General features: G+C 41.6%; 3 protein-coding genes across 3 annotated transcripts; all 3 read left to right on the forward strand.

The window, feature by feature from the left end:
• The first annotated feature begins 718 nt into the window (after nucleotides 1-718).
• Nucleotides 719-7,697, forward strand: LOC111218954 (cysteine and glycine-rich protein 1-like). Its single transcript, XM_022741459.1, has 6 exons — nucleotides 719-1,042; nucleotides 4,106-4,215; nucleotides 4,778-4,946; nucleotides 5,070-5,199; nucleotides 5,279-5,375; nucleotides 7,203-7,697. Exons 2-6 carry the CDS (start codon nucleotides 4,107-4,109, stop codon nucleotides 7,277-7,279), a joined length of 582 nt encoding a protein of 193 aa, XP_022597180.1. The 5' UTR covers nucleotides 719-1,042; nucleotide 4,106; the 3' UTR covers nucleotides 7,280-7,697.
• Nucleotides 7,698-8,741: 1,044 nt separating this feature from the next.
• On the forward strand, nucleotides 8,742-11,080 carry phlda3 (pleckstrin homology like domain family A member 3). Its single transcript, XM_022741465.1, has 2 exons — nucleotides 8,742-9,441; nucleotides 10,554-11,080. The coding sequence occupies exon 1, from the start codon at nucleotides 9,012-9,014 to the stop codon at nucleotides 9,438-9,440; it is 429 nt and encodes a 142-aa protein (XP_022597186.1). The 5' UTR covers nucleotides 8,742-9,011; the 3' UTR covers nucleotide 9,441; nucleotides 10,554-11,080.
• A 4,526-nt stretch (nucleotides 11,081-15,606) lies between these two features.
• LOC111218957 (troponin I, slow skeletal muscle-like) lies at nucleotides 15,607-18,065 on the forward strand. The gene is made up of 7 exons (XM_022741464.1): nucleotides 15,607-15,611; nucleotides 15,741-15,747; nucleotides 15,889-15,930; nucleotides 16,155-16,286; nucleotides 16,708-16,797; nucleotides 16,950-17,126; nucleotides 17,813-18,065. Exons 3-7 carry the CDS (start codon nucleotides 15,922-15,924, stop codon nucleotides 17,915-17,917), a joined length of 513 nt encoding a protein of 170 aa, XP_022597185.1. The 5' UTR covers nucleotides 15,607-15,611; nucleotides 15,741-15,747; nucleotides 15,889-15,921; the 3' UTR covers nucleotides 17,918-18,065.
• Nucleotides 18,066-20,859: the final 2,794 nt, after the last annotated feature.

A 20,859-nucleotide genomic window follows, 5' to 3' on the forward strand; every position in this document is an offset into this window, starting at 1 on the left:
CGATTTAAGTATAATGAAAATAATAGTCCAAACAAACAGCAGTAATGTGTTGGTACTGTTAATGCACATACAAATAAGTATATCACTGTTTGTCTGTAGGCCTTTTTTTTACTGATGTTCAGTTCCCACAATGACCACATGATGGTAGCAGATATCAATTATTGTAGAGCTGAATGCTCATCATCCACTCTGCTCTCTCCGTCTGCATTAGCAAGCATCTCCACAGTCCATTTCTTGTAATGCCTTCTCATCCATTGAGCATATCTGCGTGGCCTTTAACAGCTAGTCTCCAAAGGTCATTTAAGGTTGTGGTGATAAAGTACAAAGGCTGGCATTTCTTTGACACCACATCTTATTTGCTGTGTAAGAGGGAAAAGAGCTGATTTACCGTCCTGACTCTTCAAACTGATTATCTGTTAAAGGTTAACCTCTAGACAGAGGTAGAGCGAAGAATTTTACCAGCTCATAATATTGAACGTGGAAAGAGAAGAAAGAGAAATATCCATAGTTAAACAAAGTGGAAAATGTTACACAAAAGTGTATGCCTTTGTGCTACTTTATACTTTTTCAGTGTATGGTTTATCTTCCTGTTCTAGCACCAATTCTTTTTAGGCATAAAATATTTCTACTGTGCAAAACAATACATAGTTCCCTCCCCATTCACCCTCTCTCTCCCTCTCTTTCTCTCTCTTACTTGCCCAGTCAGCCAGAAACTCCCCTGTTCCTCAACACACACTAAGTCTGCATACTGGAGCGGCAACAACAGAGGCGCCTCCCCTTGGGCACATCTGGAACAGTGGAAGAGCAGAGAGGCACATAGCAGCAGTCTGTCTGAGCCTGTTTCTATCACTAGACTAATCAAAGACCAAGTCACACAATTGGATACCGTTTTCCTGCTGGCTAAAAGGTGCAGCTCCTCCACCTAACTCCGGCCAGCTGGTTTCCTGAACACACTCTGGCAGCTGCGTTAACACTACTCGGATCAAGGAGTCAAACTTCAGCCTGTCCATCATCACTGACTGACAGCACCCACCAACTGCAGGTAAGTAATGTTAATATATTACCAACTACTTAAGCATCCTGCTTTCTGTTTGCCTCTATCTAATTTCCTAGTCTTTCTGCCGATGCATGATGGGAAAAACACTCTGCCACTATATAAAAGTATTTTCCCTAAAGCTGTAGTGCAAGGCAGTCCAGAGGAGGCTTCTTTGTTTGAAGAGCTATGGCGTGTTAAAGTTTAAAGAGGTATCACATGCTAGTTTGGCTTGGAAAGAATTCAGTTAAACAGTGACTCAACAAAAACAATAAGACCTGATACAGCACACAAAGACTTTTATGCTGTCTGTTTTAGGCAGCAAAATGAATAAGCTGAAAGAGAGTCCTCTGCAAGTCTTACTGATATTAATCTGGAAAGCCTAAATCAGACAGATGTCACATGCATTCACATCAACTTCATGAGCGGACTTCCTGATCTGCACCAAGTTTACACTCCCTACCTCACTGTGTCCCTGCATGCCTAAACTTGCAGGGCCACCATTATCATGTACGACATTTTATCCTCAAGCATACAGCGCAAATAACTGAACAGATACCTGGATTATTAGACCAGCAACCCTGACCCTCATCTTTCTCAAAAAAACTGCCCCTCGTGCTCTAATACTTTCAGCCTGTTGAGTGAGAATGCTCCTGCCAGTCACGTCAACTCTGTATAGCCTGTCAATATACAGTCAGATGACGAGTGATGACAAGTCAGAGCAGCCCATATCTGTACAAATCTAAAGACATATTGACTAACGTCCCCTGCTTCCTTTCTGAGATAACATGTTTCGTCATATTCTTCTTCATTTTTTCTCACCTTCCGCTCTACGCACTTTATCCTGGAGCTGGGAGCTTGGAGTTGGGAGTCATTTTCACATCATGACACTCAGCTCCTGTCCAAGCTTCTGCCTTCTTCTTCTTCTGCTCATTGATCGTCTTGCCTTCAAAATTTGCTGTAAAATGACACAAAAGAACGTTATTTGACACTTCTGACTCACCACTTCAATGAGTGTTTTCCTAGCTGGGCCACTGGAAAGCTCGAAAATGATATTTTTCCTTCTGGTAAAAAAACATTCCAGACATTTTCTGCTTTTATTGGCATTCACTTTTGTTTCCAGGAATGTAGAATACACAAACTACCAGCCTTTACATAAAATAATCCTGAAAATGCCCATTGGTATCTGTGTGGCTGTTAATATGAATTCTCTCCAGCAGAGGCCTTTGACTTTACTCCATGTTTCACATCCTGTATGTCTTCGGTTTTGTGGCTGGACTGTACTCAGTTCAGAACTCTGTGGCTACGCTAGGTGCAGTTTTTGAGTTGCCTTCAATTTCACTTTTTGTCATTTTAACTGACTGTGAACCCAGAGCTACGAGACAGCAAAAAGTACAAAGCAAAAGACTCAATGATCAAGCAAACACAAACAAATTATTGTACTTTTTTGTATTTGCTTTTCATTCATTAGCTTCCCTTGGTAGCAGCACTTCAATATGGTATGTGATAGACGATGTGCAAATTATTTAGTACTTGAGAATCCTGATTTATCTATATGTTAAGCTCTTTTTCTACCATATAAATAACATCTATGTAACACTAATACATTCATACAGAACGAATCGCCTGGGATGATATTCACCTACAATCCAAGAAAATATTCTGAGAGAACTGCATTACTTCTCCTTTGCAGTTAATTATTTCCATATCTCTTTTAAGATTTCACTGTCTGGCCTTTGAATAACCCCCAGAAATAGACTGAAACAGTTAGTGCTTACAATGACAGAAAGGCACAGTGCACTCCACCCAGTACTTCACTCTGAGCTAAGACTTAATATCATACCATGAGCTCATATTCACATTAAGTACTATTCCGGTGTCAGAAGCAAAGAGGTTATGTTTAATTTGGGGGTGTTGTATTTATTTTTGAAGAAAGGGTGAGAGACAGTTTGGGACGTCCAGGTTTCTGTGGGTGAGTCACGGGATGATATAATGAACTGTATATTCTGACTTGCTAAAGCAAAAACATAAGAAACAGGAAGCGTGTCCAAGGGTGATAGGAAATGGCCTAACTTTATCAAACTCTGCACTGCGAGCTCAACTCCACCCTCTGACCAATGAAAAATGAAAAAAAAAAAAAAAGCTGACCCAGGTAGAGCTGCAGCTTCTTCCTCAACATATTTCCTGCCTGATGAAACAAACGTGCAATCCAGATTGAGGGGTCTGGTCTGAAGTGAAGCAGAATGAGACAGACGGTCAGGCAGGCAGGGAGTAGACGGTGTGAGCCAGGGACAGGGAGGTGGGAGGGTTTGCACGGTCAGGAATGTGGACACACGAGAATGGACTGGGAGGGTCATGCTGGGAAACACACTGGGTAGTAACAGGCACAATGCCAGGGTCTTCCACATCACACCAACTTAAAGGCTCCTCACAAAGTCACATTTTCCACATTGGCTATCTTAAGTTTTCAAGAGAGAGCAACTTTCATCAACTTTCAAATAGGAACCCCCCCACCCACCCACTTCTGGCTTGCTGGTCCTTTACAGAAGCCACAGAGAACTGGCAGGAGTGGAATTACAGTCTCTGGGCCTGATCTGACAAACCCAAAATTACAGGCAACCAAATATGGACGTTTAAATGGATTTCTTACAACACAAGCTCTTGTAAATGTGTTTCCTTGATGGCCACGTAAAGGAATTTATTAGTTTGTTGATCCATTTGTTTTTTCCATTTAAAGGCTAGTTCCACACGTAGCCTAAATTAAAAGGCCTCTCAACCAGGCCAGCATAATAACATTTGAATTTTTTGCCCTGGAAGAATATATAAAGACTAATAGCATAATTTTAGCTGCAGCCTATTCCCAGTTTTTAACCATCTAAATCACCATCAGCTATCCCTCACTAAAACAGAGATAAATAACTCTGGGGTGGACTCTTTGTTCAGGTCCTTATCCTTATAGACAGATTCTGGACAATAATTAAAAATGTAATAGTCTTCTACACATCAGACTAATCACAGTGCGTGTGTCTTTGTGTGTGTCTTTGTGTGTTTGTGTTGGATACATTACTGCAGGATGCCATTAGGAGGAGGAAACAAGTGTGGCCGCTGTCAGAAGACAGTTTACTTTGCAGAGGAGGTACTCTGTGATGGGCGGAGCTTCCACAGGTCCTGCTTCCTGTGCAGTGAGTAAACTCTTTGCTGCTTCCTGTGATTGTCAGTGAGGAAACCGCTAAACTTCTTACACTTGTCATTACAGTCACAATTAATACTAAACTAATGTGGACTGTTGCTCATATATTCCTCAAGAAAACCCCCAGAAGAATGATAACTTACCTACACTTACAGTTAATTGTATTTTTTTTTCTGCATCTTAAAAGACATACACACATACCCATTGAATTAAAAAATTCTAATGCAACTACATAAATATACAAAATTAATACAGTTAAAAGAAATTTATTAAAATCCATAAAACAAACAAACTTTCTCTTTGCCTCAACTTAAAAAAATGTGTAGGTTCATGGAGTTCTGACTGAAGTTATTTGTTTTGCTGCGTCGTAATCAAACATTCCAGTGATGGAATTTAGATGAGAACATGTCTCTTTGGGAGAACTGTTCCATAAAAGGAAACAGTTAAGCTTATTTCAAAACATGAATGAGCTCAAAAACATGTCCACAAATATGCAAAACAAGGGTGTGTGTTTGTGTTTGTGTGTGCGTGCATGCATGTGTCTGTCTTTGTAGTGGTGTGTGGGAAGAACTTGGACAGCACAACTGTTGCTGTTCATATGGATGAAATCTACTGCAAGGCATGCTACGGAAAGAAATACGGGCCAAAAGGCTACGGTTATGGCCAGGGTGCAGGGACCCTGAGCATGGACAAGGGAGAGTCTCTGGGTATAACACATGAAGAGTGAGCAACACACACACACACACACACACACACACACACACACACACACTTCTTGATATCTTTTGTATGCCCTTTATCCATGTTTATGTTCTCTCTCTCTCTCTCTCTCTCTCTCTCCATCAGTCCCGCTCCTCATCGCCCTACCACCAACTCAAACCCATCCAAGATGGCTCAGAAGTTTGGAGGCTCAGACAAGTGCCCTCGCTGTGGCAAGCCTGTCTACGCTGCGGAGAAAGTGATTGGAGCTGGAAGTGTAAGGACAAACACACTCATGCACGCACAAGCATGCAAAAATGAGCCCGTTTTAAAATGGATCTTCTATTTATTTGCAGTCATGGCATAAGATTGGATGTTTCACCTGTGCCACATGTGGGAAGAGCCTCGAGTCAACCACACTAGCTGATAAAGACGGTGAAATCTACTGCAAAGGTAAAACTTCACTGTCTTCACCTCCTGTATAAGAATGACTGCAAATAAAATCATAGTATTGCTATGCAAGTACAAGGACACCATGTCTCTGATACTGAATAAGCATTCTTCAACACATACTTGACCTTTTCTTATCAGACTACTGCCATGGGTTGATGTCAAGCTGTTGACTTGCACTGTTGTGCAAATGCAAGTTTAACACTGTAGATGAAAAGGTTTTGTAGTTTTACTGGGTTTGTTTTCTGACTTTGGTCTTTTAATGGAACTGTAATAACATTCACATACAACAATGTTCGCACTCTGAAGTTATGGTTGAGAGCTGCAGCCAATAATCTATCTATTGTGAGGGACTTTACAACCTTTGGTAGCTTTACTTTACTGACTGTTTTCAATGAGGGTCCAGAGTGCTGAAGCCAGGGGGGATGACCCATGTTCATCCATTCAGGCTGCATTAGTCTGAAAAAGAAGTGATATAGGTGATGCACACATCAGTAGTTTGACTACTAAAAGAGCAAGATTGGATGCAATACTAAAACCTCCAGGCAACAGACATTTTGGTCAGAAAATGAACTGCTATGTTTTGTTAGTAGCTTGTGAGTGGATGACTGGATTGTAATAAACACAACAATACAGCAGAGGGCCCACTAACACAGAAAAATATCCTCAAGAACCCAATAACAATATAAGTATCAAAATACAGCTCAAAAGCTTGTTATACTCCGTCCTTAAAATTAAAGATTTTGTGTATATTGAATTGAGAACATACTGATCATTTTGGCTTGGCACAACAAACAATTAACTCAAAAATGGTGTATATTAATTAATTGATATTCACATCACATTTTTGTGAGTACTTACCAGCCTTATATATACCATTAATTCCTATTAATAAAATTCATTTATTCATTAATTGGCACAAATGGATTTCTGAACAGATCTACTGGGCACAGTGGGGTCTGGGGGCGCCTGGGCCACAGCCTCTTTAGATTTTGTTATAAAGACACAGAACTTAGTTAAGACAACAAAGACAGGCAAAACTATCCCAGAGACAAAACAACCACTTACACAAAAGACACACAAAACGACTGCAAAGAGGCGCAACACAACTACAAGATGCAAAATGACAACAAAGAGACACAAAACGACAACAAAGAGATGCAAAACAACAACAATGTGACACAAACCAACTACAAAGAAATGCAAAACAACAACAAAGCGACACAAAACTACAAAGAAATACAAAACAACCACAAAGAAGCACAAAACACTTCACAGCTGAGTATGTAACTAATCCTAATCCTCAAACACTCTTCTGTATGATAAAAAGATTTACCTGTTGCAATCCTTCATGTAAATAAATAGCCTAGCTAACATTAGCAACATTATTTAAGCCCCGGTTTGTGCCTCTTATACATCAACATTATCATGGTTAGAAAAGTTTCGTGTTTACCTGCTGTGGATATTGAAGACGACGCTAAAGTTAGCTTATGACTCGTAGCATCTGATTCGACAGTTCAGGTAAACTTAACCCATGATACTGAGCGATAGATTCACCGTTTATCGCAGCGCTTATTGTTGTGAGAGGACTTTCAGATAACCCCCCTCTCAGATAATCCTTATTTTATTTGTGAAAGCATAAAAAACATCCAATCTGGACGAAACGTTTTTGTGTTTTCAACAGACTGAACCAAGCATTATTTGCTGATGGCCAAATGGGGCTAATTAAATGGGGCTAGCTGGTTCTAACTCATGATGTGAAATATATGACAAGACATGATGTTGATTCCGAAGTGTGGCGCCCTCTGACATTACCTCTCTGTCTTTCAGGGTGTTATGGCAAAAACTTTGGTCCCAAGGGATTTGGATACGGATTGGGCGCCGGGGCGCTGGCGCACACGCAGTAGAGCCCGCTAGTTTCCACAGCACTGCGGTACAATCTTCTTCCTGCAGAGGGCAGATTGCTGCCAGTAAACATGTAGGCTACTTGACACACGCTTGATTAAAAAGCTGCTTAATAAACTGTACAATAGAAAAGATGCCACCATCTTAGTCGCATACAAGTAAAAGGTGTTTAATTGTGCTTTTATATTAATCTTGACCCATACACCACACTTAATACTGAGGTATCTATCTATTTAGAGCTGCATTGGTGATTTGCGCTATCTTCTCTAACCGAAATGTATCATCCTCTTACTCTCTTGTCAGGTTGTTTTTCTTTCTCCAAACAAAATCTCGGTATCACAAGATTCACAACATGTTGCCTGTTTTTATGTTATGCCTTCCAAACAGCATGATAATAAATAAAATGGAAAAAAATAATGATTTTGGTGCCAGTTTTTTCTTAATTGGTGCAAACTTACATAAGAACATATGAGTGAAACTATATATCTTTAAAGAACGCGGAAGTAATGTAGTTTAGAGGGCGATGTTGTGTGTGTTTCAGTTTCTAGAAATGACACGTGTTCATTCCATTCCTCACATAACACCACAGTGACACATCATGCTGCTGGGACTGCATAAGGTAAATCTAGCATCTTGTAAGAGTGAGGGAATTACCACTTCACTCCACCCACAGAGCTCATCTGTCACATTAAAGCCATGTTACCATGAAGGATGTGAAAAAAAAGAATTTGCCATCGATTTGTAATCGTTAACCTTTCCTTCATACAGCACGGGGAAATGAAACCTTAGAGGAATAAAAGTTTGGTATGAAAATGTGGACATTTTCTCCACTTAATTTTACTTTTACCATCCTTAAGTTAAGTTGCCTTTCAGCATTTTCAGACACACCCACTATTATTTCAGGGTATGTTAATGTTGTTTCCATATAGGCAACAATTGGAAATGTCTGTCCCCAGCAGTTCCTTACTGACACATTAAACCAATTAAAGGTAACGATCAATAATTGACTGATTAATTATCATTCTATATGCTCAGTAAAAGCATGTCTTCCTTGCATTTTGTTTCTCTCTCACAGTCAAACATTACAACATTTGACTTCTTATCCACCCTTATCCTCCCACACACATTCCAGCTCTCAAACAGAGACAGGAGAAAGCTGCTTGTCATAAACACTCCTTGGAGCTAAAAGTGATTTAACTAACTTATTTCTTTAAGTTTAGTCATAGTGACAGGTGCGAGCTTGTGTGGTTGGCAGCTTTTTCTGGGCAGGTGCCCCGAGACATAAGGGGGAAGTGGGTAACCCCACCGACCTGTATTTCAGTTAACACATAAACACCACACAGAGTGCTGTAAAACACACGCGCGCGCACGCGTACGGAATTTCATAGACAGCCCGGATCTCCTGCTGTCGTCACCGGGAGGAGGCGGTGTGGTTCCAGTTTGTGGGGGGAAAAGGTCCACAGAGGAGCCGGGCATGTTCAAACATATCCACGCAGACCAGCCTACCAAGCTCCACGGTGCGCTGTCATTGCGCACGGATTGGATCTATTCACTGACAGTTTTTGTGTAGGCTGCCATTACAAATGCTGTAGCTTCAAACTGATATATTTTTTACCTGGTGGACTTTTAACACTGATAACACATGAGATATTTAATTGATTCATCCTGAGGCACACCACTGCTGGACACTTCCTAAGTTTGGGCTCTGTCTGAGGACTGTGGCTCAGCGTGGCCATGTCTCTCCCGGTGAAAGTGATGAGAGACGGGAGGCTGGAGAAGCGCAGCAGCGGGCTCCTCCAGCTGTGGAAGAAAAAGCGCTGCGTGCTCACCGAGGAAGGACTGCGCCTGCACAACTGCAAAGGCGGCGGCGGCGACGGTGATGCTCCGGGCTTGGCGTGGAACTCCAAAGCCAAGGAGCTCCGCTTCGAGCGCATGGTCACGGTGGACTGTGTGGAGTACAAGCGGGGGCTGGTGTATTTCACCGTGGTCATGGCTACGGGGAAGGAAATTGATTTTCGGTGTCCGCAGGAAGGCACGGCGTGGAACGCGGAGATTGCCTTGGCACTGGTGCGCTATAAGAACCTGCAGGCCATTCAGACCGGGAGGAACCGACACCTGTCCACAGCACACCTGGGCAGCACAGGGGAGGATGTGGAGCTCTGAGGTAAGGGAAGGTGAAAGGTGAAATACACTGGGTTTGTCATAGACTTTAAGATTAAGATTTCTCTTCCATTTAGTTAGTGCTGTATGAAGGCTTAAATGTTATTAATTTTTGGTAATTGGAGATTGAATGTAACACCACACCCTCCAGTAGCTGGAATATCTCATGTTCTTTCTCAGTACCAACTTTGAGACTGGCTGTCAAACTCATGTCAAAGCATCACTGAAAACCCTGAAGGTCAAAGGTAAAATTGTCCCCACTTCCTTCCAGAGGTTTTCAACCATTTGCCATCAAAGACTCAAAGGCTCCAAATAGTGCAGCAGTGATAATCTCCTCCTCTATGGTAGAAGGGGTGCTAATAGCTGAAACAAGTTGGTGCAGTGATTGGATGGAATGAAAACATCCAGACTCTTGGGGATGAGGCGGCACATGGCTGAGAAGCGCCCAAGCCTCGGGTTACAATCATGCTAAAGGTTATTTACAAGTTGCACTTCAGTGTTTAGATGTTCCACTGTGGATTCAAAGTCATGTCAATGTTTCCTTACCACGGTCATCATCATCTGCCTTGACTGCACCACAGTCTTCTTACCACACAAACCCACTCTCACTTGAGGACATAATTACGATGCAATGTGAGCCTCCAAAATAACATCTGCCCGCCTCTCCCTCGCTAGGCAGCCAAGTATTTTTAAACACACACACACACACACATGCACGCACACACACACAGCCATCTCTTATGTATTTAACTGACATGAAGACGATTGAGCACGCGGTGTGAACAGGGCCAAGGGCCCATGTATCTTTTCAGCTTCTCAATATTTAGGCTGCTGTCATACGACGACAGTGTCATGTGCTGAAAGTGTTAGCTGAAATCTCAAATGTTCATGTACCGAGTGTGTAAGTTTGAACTATGAGCTCACAGTCCAGGAATCCACGCCGATGCTTCCTTAAGAGAGCTGCAGTAGTCAAGTGCCCAAATTAACTTAGTAGCCGTGGTAACAGTTTGATATAACTCACTACAAATGCACTTTGTCGTGACACCATCGGCTGCCATTAGTGTCCAACATATAAAGTAACAACTGAATATTAAAAATCTTTCCTTTCTTCCTCAGGCTTTTCTATTTTCCCGGGAGTGAACCAGTCAGAGTGGTGAGGGGTAGAAGACGCCAGATCCACCGGCTTGATTCTGTGGTGCACAGCATGATGGGATATACAGAACGGCCAACAGCTATTACGGATTAATGGACTGAGAACAAGTGCTGCAGACACTCTTGTATTCCTATGAGCTTAATCACACTGTCACACAAAGCATAGGAACCTGAAGTACTGTAAGCATGGATGTGTTTTTTTTCTGCCATTGCCTGACAGAAAGGAGATCACTGCATAAGGAAAAGATCCCTTTTGGACAGAAACTATGGAGCCGGGACACTGTTTACACCTGTAACTTGTGCCTGAAACAGGAGTCATTTTGTTTCTTCAGTCTTACTTTTGATGGAAACTCATCGCCAGTTGACTGGCTTTGAAAACTTTTGTTATAGACTGAATAGATTTGCATGTTTTTTTTTAAAGCTGAACATGAAGAATAAGTATTTTGCTCATATTATTATATTCTATATATTTGCTGCAACCGTGTACAGTATTACATGCTCAAAAATATAAAATAAATCTTTTCAGTAATCACAAAGTACTGATATTTTTCACTTGAGTTCATATTTCTGTACAAAGCTTCATTACTCATATATGTCTTAGTGCAAAACAGTCAGTTGCAGTTTATCTTAGGTTCAGAGCATTAATTGCTAAGTTTGCCTGTTTGCAGTTGTGGTGTAACCTTGCTGTTATAGCCTCTGGAAAATACACACACCCCAGACACATAGACACACGCACTGTGGCCAGGACACCTTTTGTTCTGAGCAGTATGGAGGACTAATGAGAAGCTCAGTGAGCCTGAGGCATACCAACATCCACCCACACATATTCACCTACAGGAGCTTATGTGCACACCCAGCACGAAATTCAGCAAGGCCTCTGCATCAGCAGACACTCGTTAGTGAGGAATAGCATATATTGTGCATTCAAGCTTGTTTTGTGTGTGTGTGTGTCAAGAATATAGCAGTCTGTGTACGAGCTGTGTGTGGTTGTGGAGCTCAGTGCAGGTCAGGGATAAAGGGCTGATTGTGTAGCAACTTCTCTCGTTTCTCTGGAAAACCCCAAAGCCAGCCACACCGCATGAGTCAGCAAGGGACCAGGAGTGCTGCAAGGAGCAGAGGCACCCAGTGATGGATCACAAGAAATGTGTGTGTGCGTGTGCAGGCAGGTGTGTAGGAGATCTATGTGTGTATGTGTGTGTTTGTGTTTGCGTTTGTGTGTGTGTGTGTGTGTGTGTGTGTGTGCGCGCACATGCTCGTTTGTGGTTACACTCAGTGTGTCCTAAAAATCCATTCCTTCAGAGTGTGTGTGCTCACACTACTCAGTGAAATGCCCTGTCTAAACATCATAACCTCTGTCCAGGGCATCTGGTTTTCTCAGCAGATAAACACACACCTGCAATTTCATAAACCAAATGCCAGAACACAGGCCAATCTAGAGCTGAGTGAATGTTTGTCGGAACAGGATTGTTTGCCTTATTTTTCACACATATGTTATTGCAAATGGGACAGCTGCTTATTAGTGCTTGCAGAAAGAGAAAATGTGTCTGCATACTTTTTGACCAAGATTACGCCTCAAAATGTTTTTCAAATGACATTCTTCTTCTCAGGCTTCAGTAAATTGAGCTTCTGTCTGCTACGTGAGTGTTTAACCACTAGAGGTCTGTCTCTCTCTTGTTAAGTGGAGAGAACTTCTAAACACACTGACAGTTCGCTGTGTTTGTGTGTGTGTGTGTGTGTGAGAGAGACTTCTCAGTGGTTTGCACGTCAAGCCTTTTTGGCAAGTCTTCATGTGGTGCAGGCTTCTATGTTGTTTTTATCATTAGCATGTGTGTGTGTGTCTGTGTTTCATACCACTGTCATATACATTACTCCCTCCCAACGACATATAAACTTGAAATACCATATCAATGTGAAATGTTTCTTCTTGGATCTTAATATGTTAGACCGATGGTTCCCAACCTGTGGGCCGGGGTTAACAGACAGTACCCTTAAGTTACATGTTGTCTGTCAAGAGGGTTTGTCAGGGAGGCTTAATACGAGACAAAATTTTCCCAAGGGCCTCCCTGAAAGACAAGCATGTCTTGCATCTTGATCTGCCCTTTGAGATTTAGGTGTGGGTAAACAAGAATCTACAGTCATGCTAGCAGCTCTGTAAGCTTAGCCACAGCAATGCTTTGAGCTAAATGCTAATTTCAGCATGCTAATATGCTCAAAAGTTAATGTTAACATGCTGATGTTTTACATGTACTGTTAACCATTGTAGTTTAGCATGTTAGCATGCTAATATTTGATAAATGGCAATTAACACAAAGTAGAGGGCTGATTGGGATGTCGTTAGTTTTGCAGGGTATTTGGTTGTAAACAAAAGTGAATTTTTGAACTGATGATGTTACTAGAGGAAAAGTCAACTGATCATCAAAGTCTTTTGGATGAATCATTTGGGAACCATTAATGTATGTACAAATTTAGTGGCTATCCATTCATTAAGTTTTGAAATATTTCACTGGATAACTAAAAACTTTGCCCTGCTGCTGGTGCAGAAGGAAAAGTCAGGGGATCACTAAAATCAGTACAATTAGGCCTAATCTTCTGGGGACCATGCATGTTTGTAAAAAAAAAAAATGTTATTGCAATGCATCCAAAGGTTGTTCAAATGTATCAGTGTGGACCAAAATGATGAACTGATGGACAAAAGTTGCCATGTTGCCAGTGTGGATAACAAAAACTGTATAACATCCCCCTCTCTGACAATCTTTGAGCAGTAGGGACATACAAACTCCTGCCTGTAGTTCATCATCTGAGTTGCTTTCATCCTCCTGCGCTGTGCAAGGTCAAAGCTTCAGGCTCTTGCTGCTGGTCTCTGGTTTATAATGAGTCTGTGAGAGACGAATGGACAGAGCAAGATTAGACAGTTAGAGAGATGGGCTTGACTAATAATAGCCTCCACTAACAAAAGGGAAAGAGGGAGCGAGACAATGGGTGGTGCAGTTAAATAGAGGGGCACCGCATCGTTGGCCTCATCTCTGATCTGTCCATCCTGCCTCTGCCGCTGTCGCATCTCTCTCTCTCTCTCCTGCTTCTGACACTGGTAAGGTCCCTTCATGTTGTTGTTTATAAAGCTTTTCAGGTGTAGTCTTTGTCCTTCTGTGCATATACCGATGACAAACTGAATGGATGACGATTTGTGTGGTGCAGCCATTTTTTTGTTGAAAATTTGACTTTAATTAGATTTTCAAACAACAACGGTTCACGTAGTGGAAATGGTGCATTCAAACAGATCTGGCAGAACAGCAGGTTTTATGTGTTTGAGGGGGATCAGTGTGCAGTATACGATTACAATCCAGTAAACAAGGACATTAATAGAGATGTAGAGAGCTATAAAGTTCTTTAAAGAAATCATATTAGTGGGCATGATTTCACCCATGGGGCTGTAACTGTACCTAAACAATAATTGCATTAACCAGAACACTGTAATTACCTGAAATAACATGAACTAGTTGGTTGAAATCTGTAGCCAAAGCAGCTCAAATCCGAGGCGGACGTGAACTTTCCAAAACACCTTCGGCTGTTTTTTGCATTGCCAAGTTGGCTGCACCACAGAGGCTCATAAGCATCCATGCGTTACTGGCGGCAAATCCTTGATCCAGGCTGGGCACCCCAGAGCACAATCAGCCTCCACAGCTGTCCATCAGATGTCCCCTGGTCTATTTGGGGAGACAGGCCACTCTAAATTCTTCTCCCTGAGATAATCCCAAGGAGAAAGATGGGGATGAGAGATGGATGACGGATGGCTATCAGCCTGGAATTTTCCTAATCCGCTGAGGCAGTTAGTAAACCCGTCATACTAGGAGGTCTTAGGTGACATCATTAAATGGGAGAGGGGTATAAACAGAGAAAGGGTGAGATAAGGTGAGACAGAGAAGTGCTGTTAATTGCTTGATGATTTGATAAAGGGCAGAAGGGCATGAGACTGAGGGAGAGGAGGGGTAAGATAACTATGCTATAACTGACAAGTGACTGAAAATACATACACCGCATGCCCTGTTATATGTGTCACACTTTTCATGATATTTCACATTTGGTAAACAATATAACCCAAGTAAAATTTCTTTCCAAGGTCAGTGAGGTATATGAGAATCTTTTGAAAAACTGCAACACTGACTGCTATGAAGATCTGCTGCTGCTGAGTTTCTTTAATATACATTTTTGACGCACCGCAAACAACATTCCATTCACCTCTATTACATGGGGTGGATACAAGTCACAACAGCCAGTCAGCGTATCCTTTCATAGTCACCACCATTCATCCTCACTTTTGCCCAACTATTTCAACTATTTAGTTCAGCCATTTATGCATTACTTTGAGATAACGTTAAAACATTACTTTTAACTTAATGATTTTAACCATTTATTTAATATGCTTAGTTAAGTATTTACAACTGTTTACCCATTCATTTTAGCTTTATATTTCAACCACTTATCCATACTTTCAGATATCTTTTTTAGCCATCTTAGCCAACCTTTAGCTAAAAGCTAACTGTTTCAACTTTACTATATGAATTACTTTAACTTTTTTAACCATTTACTCTTAGCTATCTATTTCACTCATGTATCCACTGCTTTTAGCAAAGTCTTTGAACTGTTTATCCATATTTTTAGTTAACTATTGAAATGCTTCTGCTTGCTTGCCAACTTGTTTTCTTGTATGCCTTGTAAAGTATGACAATCAAGTGTCGAGACAGTGTTAAGCAGCAAGAGGGTAGAAGTCAGTGTGAAGAGTTTTCTATGACTGGCTGGTTTACATATGTTGAAACTGACTCCACGTTCTGAGAGGGCGCTCATAGAGAAGAGTGGAAAGATGATCTGGCCCCCCAAAAGCTGACGAACAAACACTGACAACTGTTCGTTGTGTGTGTGTGTGTGTGTGTGTGTGTGTGTGTGTGTGTGTGTGTGGAGTATTTGTTTCTAATCTCTTCTGTCTCTCTTCCAGTGAGATCTAATCAGCAGGATGCCTGAGCATGTGTGAGTGATCAGGCTTTGTGTTCTTATTATAGATCATTTACTCATTCACACACATAAACACACTTATAAAAGTTATGTTTTGGCTTTTTAGACATTATCTCTAAACTTTTGTCTTTCCTCCTTTAACAGCCAAGAGGTAAGTCCAGTTTATCATTGACCTTTGAGGAACATTCTTTTATTGCCAAAAATATTCAGGTAATATGTTGTTTAAACTTTGAAGTGAACGACTAACATTTTAACTGTGTTGGCAATGTCCTTAATTGTGTCCTCCATCCAGAGGAAACCAAAGATCTCAGCTTCAAGGAAGCTGATGCTCAAGGTAAGAGAGCTTTTACATTTTTTGTAATACACATGTTTAACCACAGGAGAGCAGCAGAGGTCACGCTCTTTCTAGCTGCTACGTGTCCCCTGATTTTCAGTTAATCCTGAACACCCAGAGTATGTACTGTATGGCCTGGATGTTCCACATTGTATCTAAAATCTGCTTCAGAAAAGCATACAGTAATATATTATCATATTACATGTTGATTTACATATGTGCAGAGTCTGATGGTGGCAAAGGCCAAGGAGGAATTGGAGCAGGAGATCCTTGATAAAGAGGAGGAGAAACACAGGTATCTGGCAGAGAGAGCTCCTCCTCTAAACACCAGCGCTCTGAGCCTTGGACAGCTACAGGTAACGTCCTCAAATAATACCCAGGATTCTCCCATTCTTCTCTCCGCTCACTTCCTGGTAATTCAAAACCAGTAAAAGCCGCGAAAGAAGCTGCATCTTTCATAAAACTTGAGGCAGTTCAAGCAGAAAACAATGTGGATCTTTTCAAGAACTCACATTTCACATTTCTCTCTTCCTTGCCTTTGTCTAAATATTTTTTTTCTAATTCAGTCAAGTCTCAATTCAAGTCACTCAAATGAAAGGAATCCAAGGCATTATAATCTATAGGATTAATAATAATCTAAAAACGGACACTTTCCCAAATACATGAATTTGACATTACTCCTGAAATCAGCTGAATCAGTGATTCCAAAACTATCACCGTCATAACATACATACAGTATTTATCACTTTGCTGTGTCTCATGCATTCACATGTACAGGATCTCTGCAGAGAGCTCCATGCCAAAATAGATGTGGTGGATGAGGAGCGATATGACATTGAAGCCAAAGTTATGCTCAACACACGTGAGGTGGGTATATGATATTTTCCCACCCACAGTTTCCCTGTGCTCTGGATAGAACTCGGCATGCAAACATCTTAATTAATGTGACATCATATAAAGCCCTACTTTTAGGATGCAGAACTTTCACAAATTATAACAGTTCTTTGTCCCTGGCCCAGATTAAAGATCTGAACATCAAGGTGTTGGATCTCAGGGGGAAATTCAAGAGGCCCAATCTTCGACGTGTTCGTGTGTCTGCTGACGCCATCCTCCGTTCATTGCTGGGCTCCAAGCACAAAGTCTCCATGGACCTCCGAGCCAACCTCAAATCTGTCAAGAAAGAGGACACTGAGAAGGTTTGTGCGGAAGTAAAACACAGCACACACACGCACGCATGCACGCACGCATGCACACACACAAAGAGCAAAAACAAGCTGTGCAGCATCCTAAGGGCAAGTGTGCAAGGTAACTGTTTCAGGTACACACATGACATCATCACTTAAAGCACCACGGAGCACCTGTGTTTGTGTGTGTTTGTGTGTGTGTGTGCATGTGTGTGTGTGTGTGTTTGAAAGGTGTGTTTGAGGTATCGAGCAGCAGGCCAATACAGGGCGGTGACCGTGTGTGTGTGTGTGTGTGTGTGTGTGTATGTGTGTGTGACCCGTACACAAAACAATGTTCCCATTGTACACTGAAAAGGAGCTTTTGTGACCGGTTCTGCTCACTGGTCAAAGTGTGTGTGTGTGTGTGTGTGGTGGTAGTGGCGGTGGAGGGATGGGGTGGGGGGGGTACGTGTGCAGATTAGCAGAAGCTGCTGTGTATCTGTGTGTGTGCTTGCATAGATGTGTGTGTCTTTGGGTGAACTAGTTACACAAGTATGGTATTCTTACAGGGATTTCCCACTTGACAGCACAGGTCTCAAAGGCTTAGCTACAACAAGAACTTCTGAACCTGCTCTACTTCAGTCTCTTTAAACAAAGACTGTTCTCAGCCTATAAACCATCCCTAACACCACCTGTCCATCCACTGTATCTCTCTGCAGAAGAGGCCGGTAGAAGACAGCGACTGGAGGAAGAATGTGGAGGCCATGTCAGGGATGGAGGGAAGGAAGAAAATGTTCGACGCTGCTAAGGGTCCTGCCCAGTGAACACAGAAGGAGGACTGGTGTCACGTGAGCGCCATCACTCCTGCTGCATCTCAGTTGGTTTTGTTACAGTTTTTTGCAGTGTCTGGATTTCTGTCTCATGCTGTCATCCTTCCTTATGCTCCTGCCATGGAGGTGAGAAGATGTCCCCACACTCCTGAAAGGTTTTCTCCTCTTCTGTTTGCTGTTCTTTGTTAAGGTGTTAAAAATGACTATATCTATGTACCATGTACACTTATTGTTCTCACAACTGATCTTTTTAGGCCCCTTATGTTTGCAGAAAATGTTGAAATGTGCAGCTCATATCTCCAACACACAAATGTGGATAGTATGGTGACTTAATCAGCAGGTCTAATGTAATCATGGGTTGTTGTTTTATGAACTGTAAAAAAAAACGTAATAATGTGCACTTCATCAGCTGTGTTTACATGAAAACTGACGCAACAATAAAACACACACATCTAATTTCTTTGTGCTTTTTTTCTGTGCAAACGTGTGCTCAAGAAACAACAGCTACAGTTAAGTAAAAGAAAAAAAAACTGGGAATCCTCATTACATAAAGGTAACAGTCTTCTTATTATAGCTGTCTTCCCTTTGTAGTAGTGCAAGCTTCATATGTTAAAGGTGCAGCACAGATATAAATGTCACACTTTATAGATTAAGGTGATATAGGCAGAATTCTGGCACATACACGGATAATCTTGCCAGCTGTTTGCCACTACTTGGACACATGGCCCAGATTTGCGCTTTGTGGGAACTGTCGTGTTTCTCTCTATAATAAAGTAAGGTCTCTTCCCTGTAAAGTGCCTTGACATAATATATATCATGATTTGCCACTAAACAAATACAATTGAATTGAATTGAATTCAACTAAACTGAATTTGGAAATAGCATTTAAAATGATGCTGTATATTAGCTGGACTCGGGCCGAGGACCAAGATATACGTTGGGCCAGAAGAAACAAAAATGTGTGAGTAATTTCCCTTGACAAAAGAACTAAGCTCTGAATCGAATAGGATTTTTAAATGTCCAGTCTGGGGTCAACAGAAACTTTGCTCTGTCACAGCCACACTACAAACAGTGGTTCCCAATCTGTGGGCTGGGGCGAATATAATAGAAAATTTTAAAATAAGTAATGGTTTTGAATGTTTTGAAAATAAACATCTTTAAAAAACATTTGTGTTGGAAAAATGAAGCCAGACCATGTTGTAGACTTTCTATTTGAGTCTGAGTCAATCCTGAATGTTCAATCGTTATCATTAAAATAAAAAGTGCTCTGAGAATGTATTATTTGGCCTCCTTATTGTAACAGAGTTGGATGTGGGCCACATTTTTGAGGTTGGAAAGGTTGGGAACCACTGCCTCAGAAAAATCACAGCTACACAGCTTCCTGTGTTTTGGGCCATGCTAAGCAGCATTGCTCTGAGGATGACAATGTTGGTTTGTCAGTTAAGTCTAAAATATTTCAACAACTATTGGATGAATTGTGATTTATTTTTTTCATCTGCCAGGAACAGCTCAAACCTTTAATTTGTCTAATACTTTATTTACTGGCATCAGTCTCAGCTCTACTTTGTGTTCAGTGTTAATTTGCAACCGTTAGCGTGCTAACCTGCTAAACTGAGATGGTGAACATGGTAAACATCACAACTGCTAACAAAATGCAAACATTGTTCTTGTTCAGAGCAGCACATACAGCGTACAGCTGTAGATTGTTGTTTTATATTAGAGGAATGTATTAACTAAAAGAAATGTACCTGTCACATAGAGGCACTTCTGCATCGGAGCTTACACCATGCACATTTCTGCTGATACGGCCATGTCCGCCAGCTGTCCACAGCTGTAAAACAGTCCTCTGAAGTCTTCCGCAGACTGTTTTGCATGCTCATAAAGCACGCTCTAAAAAGTGTTTCTTTATCGCCTTATCCCAGTGGATGCAAAGAACCTGAATTTTTCCCTCGTGGGGGGGGGGTCTGTTTCACTTCCATTTATGTGGTCAGGTCTTCCTTGAAAATGTAACGTTAATTTTAGTTTTCAAGGCACAGTAACACATGAGGGCACACGCTGATACAAATGCACACAGAGAGACAAAGTTCTGTTTCGGTGCCTCAAATGAACCTGTACTGATGCATTCATTGCTTCTTTGGCCAGGGAGTGACAAGCAAATTGGTTCCATAAGATAGCATCTTAATGGTACAGCCAGTCCTCTCCAAATATGAGTGGAGCAGGCTCATGTTTGCAAAGAAGGAAAAACCAAGTGCTTTGCTTTATCACTTATCATGATAGTAGCTCACTGTTTTTTGATGCCTCATGGTCTCCACAGAATACAGCAGGTACAGGTGTGGTATAAAGCCAGGTGAAGTGGAGGGTGTGTGTGGGTGTGGGTGTGGATGTGTGTGTGTGTGTGTGTGTGTGTGTATTGGACTGATCTGAGTCTGGGTCAGAGTCCTGCACACTGGGCTCTGGGGAAAAGGTGTGGCTTCACATAGCAAAGCAAACAGTCTGACTCACACTGCAAAGAGACTCGCTGCCCAATGCAACAATGCAACAAAACCCCGGCTAGACATGCATTAAAACATTGTTTCATACTTTTCTGTTTATTATTGGTCGATCCAATTCTTTAACTAACTTCAACTTTATTTAAACATTTATTTGCTGTCATGTTTTGTGTATATTAGCTGTTGCTATATACATGCTATTTCATTGTGCCTGTTATAATATCAGGTCATGTAAACTGGCTTTACAGAAGTGACTATCACAGCTATCACAACTGCCACACTTCCACCATACAAGGAGAAGCTCTCTTTCTCTCTCTCTCTCCCTCCCTCTCTCTCTCTCCCTCCCTCCTTCCCCCTATCTCTCAGGTGGGTAGCTTACCTTTGTGGTCATGTGACACCGTCAGGGTAAAGGTGGACTGCTTTGTGTCGTACTGACTGTTATTTGAC

This window comes from Seriola dumerili, unplaced genomic scaffold, assembly GCF_002260705.1.
Source record: "Seriola dumerili isolate Sdu_G_001 unplaced genomic scaffold, Sdu_1.0 BDQW01000056.1, whole genome shotgun sequence".
NCBI classification, from domain to species: domain Eukaryota; kingdom Metazoa; phylum Chordata; class Actinopteri; order Carangiformes; family Carangidae; genus Seriola; species Seriola dumerili.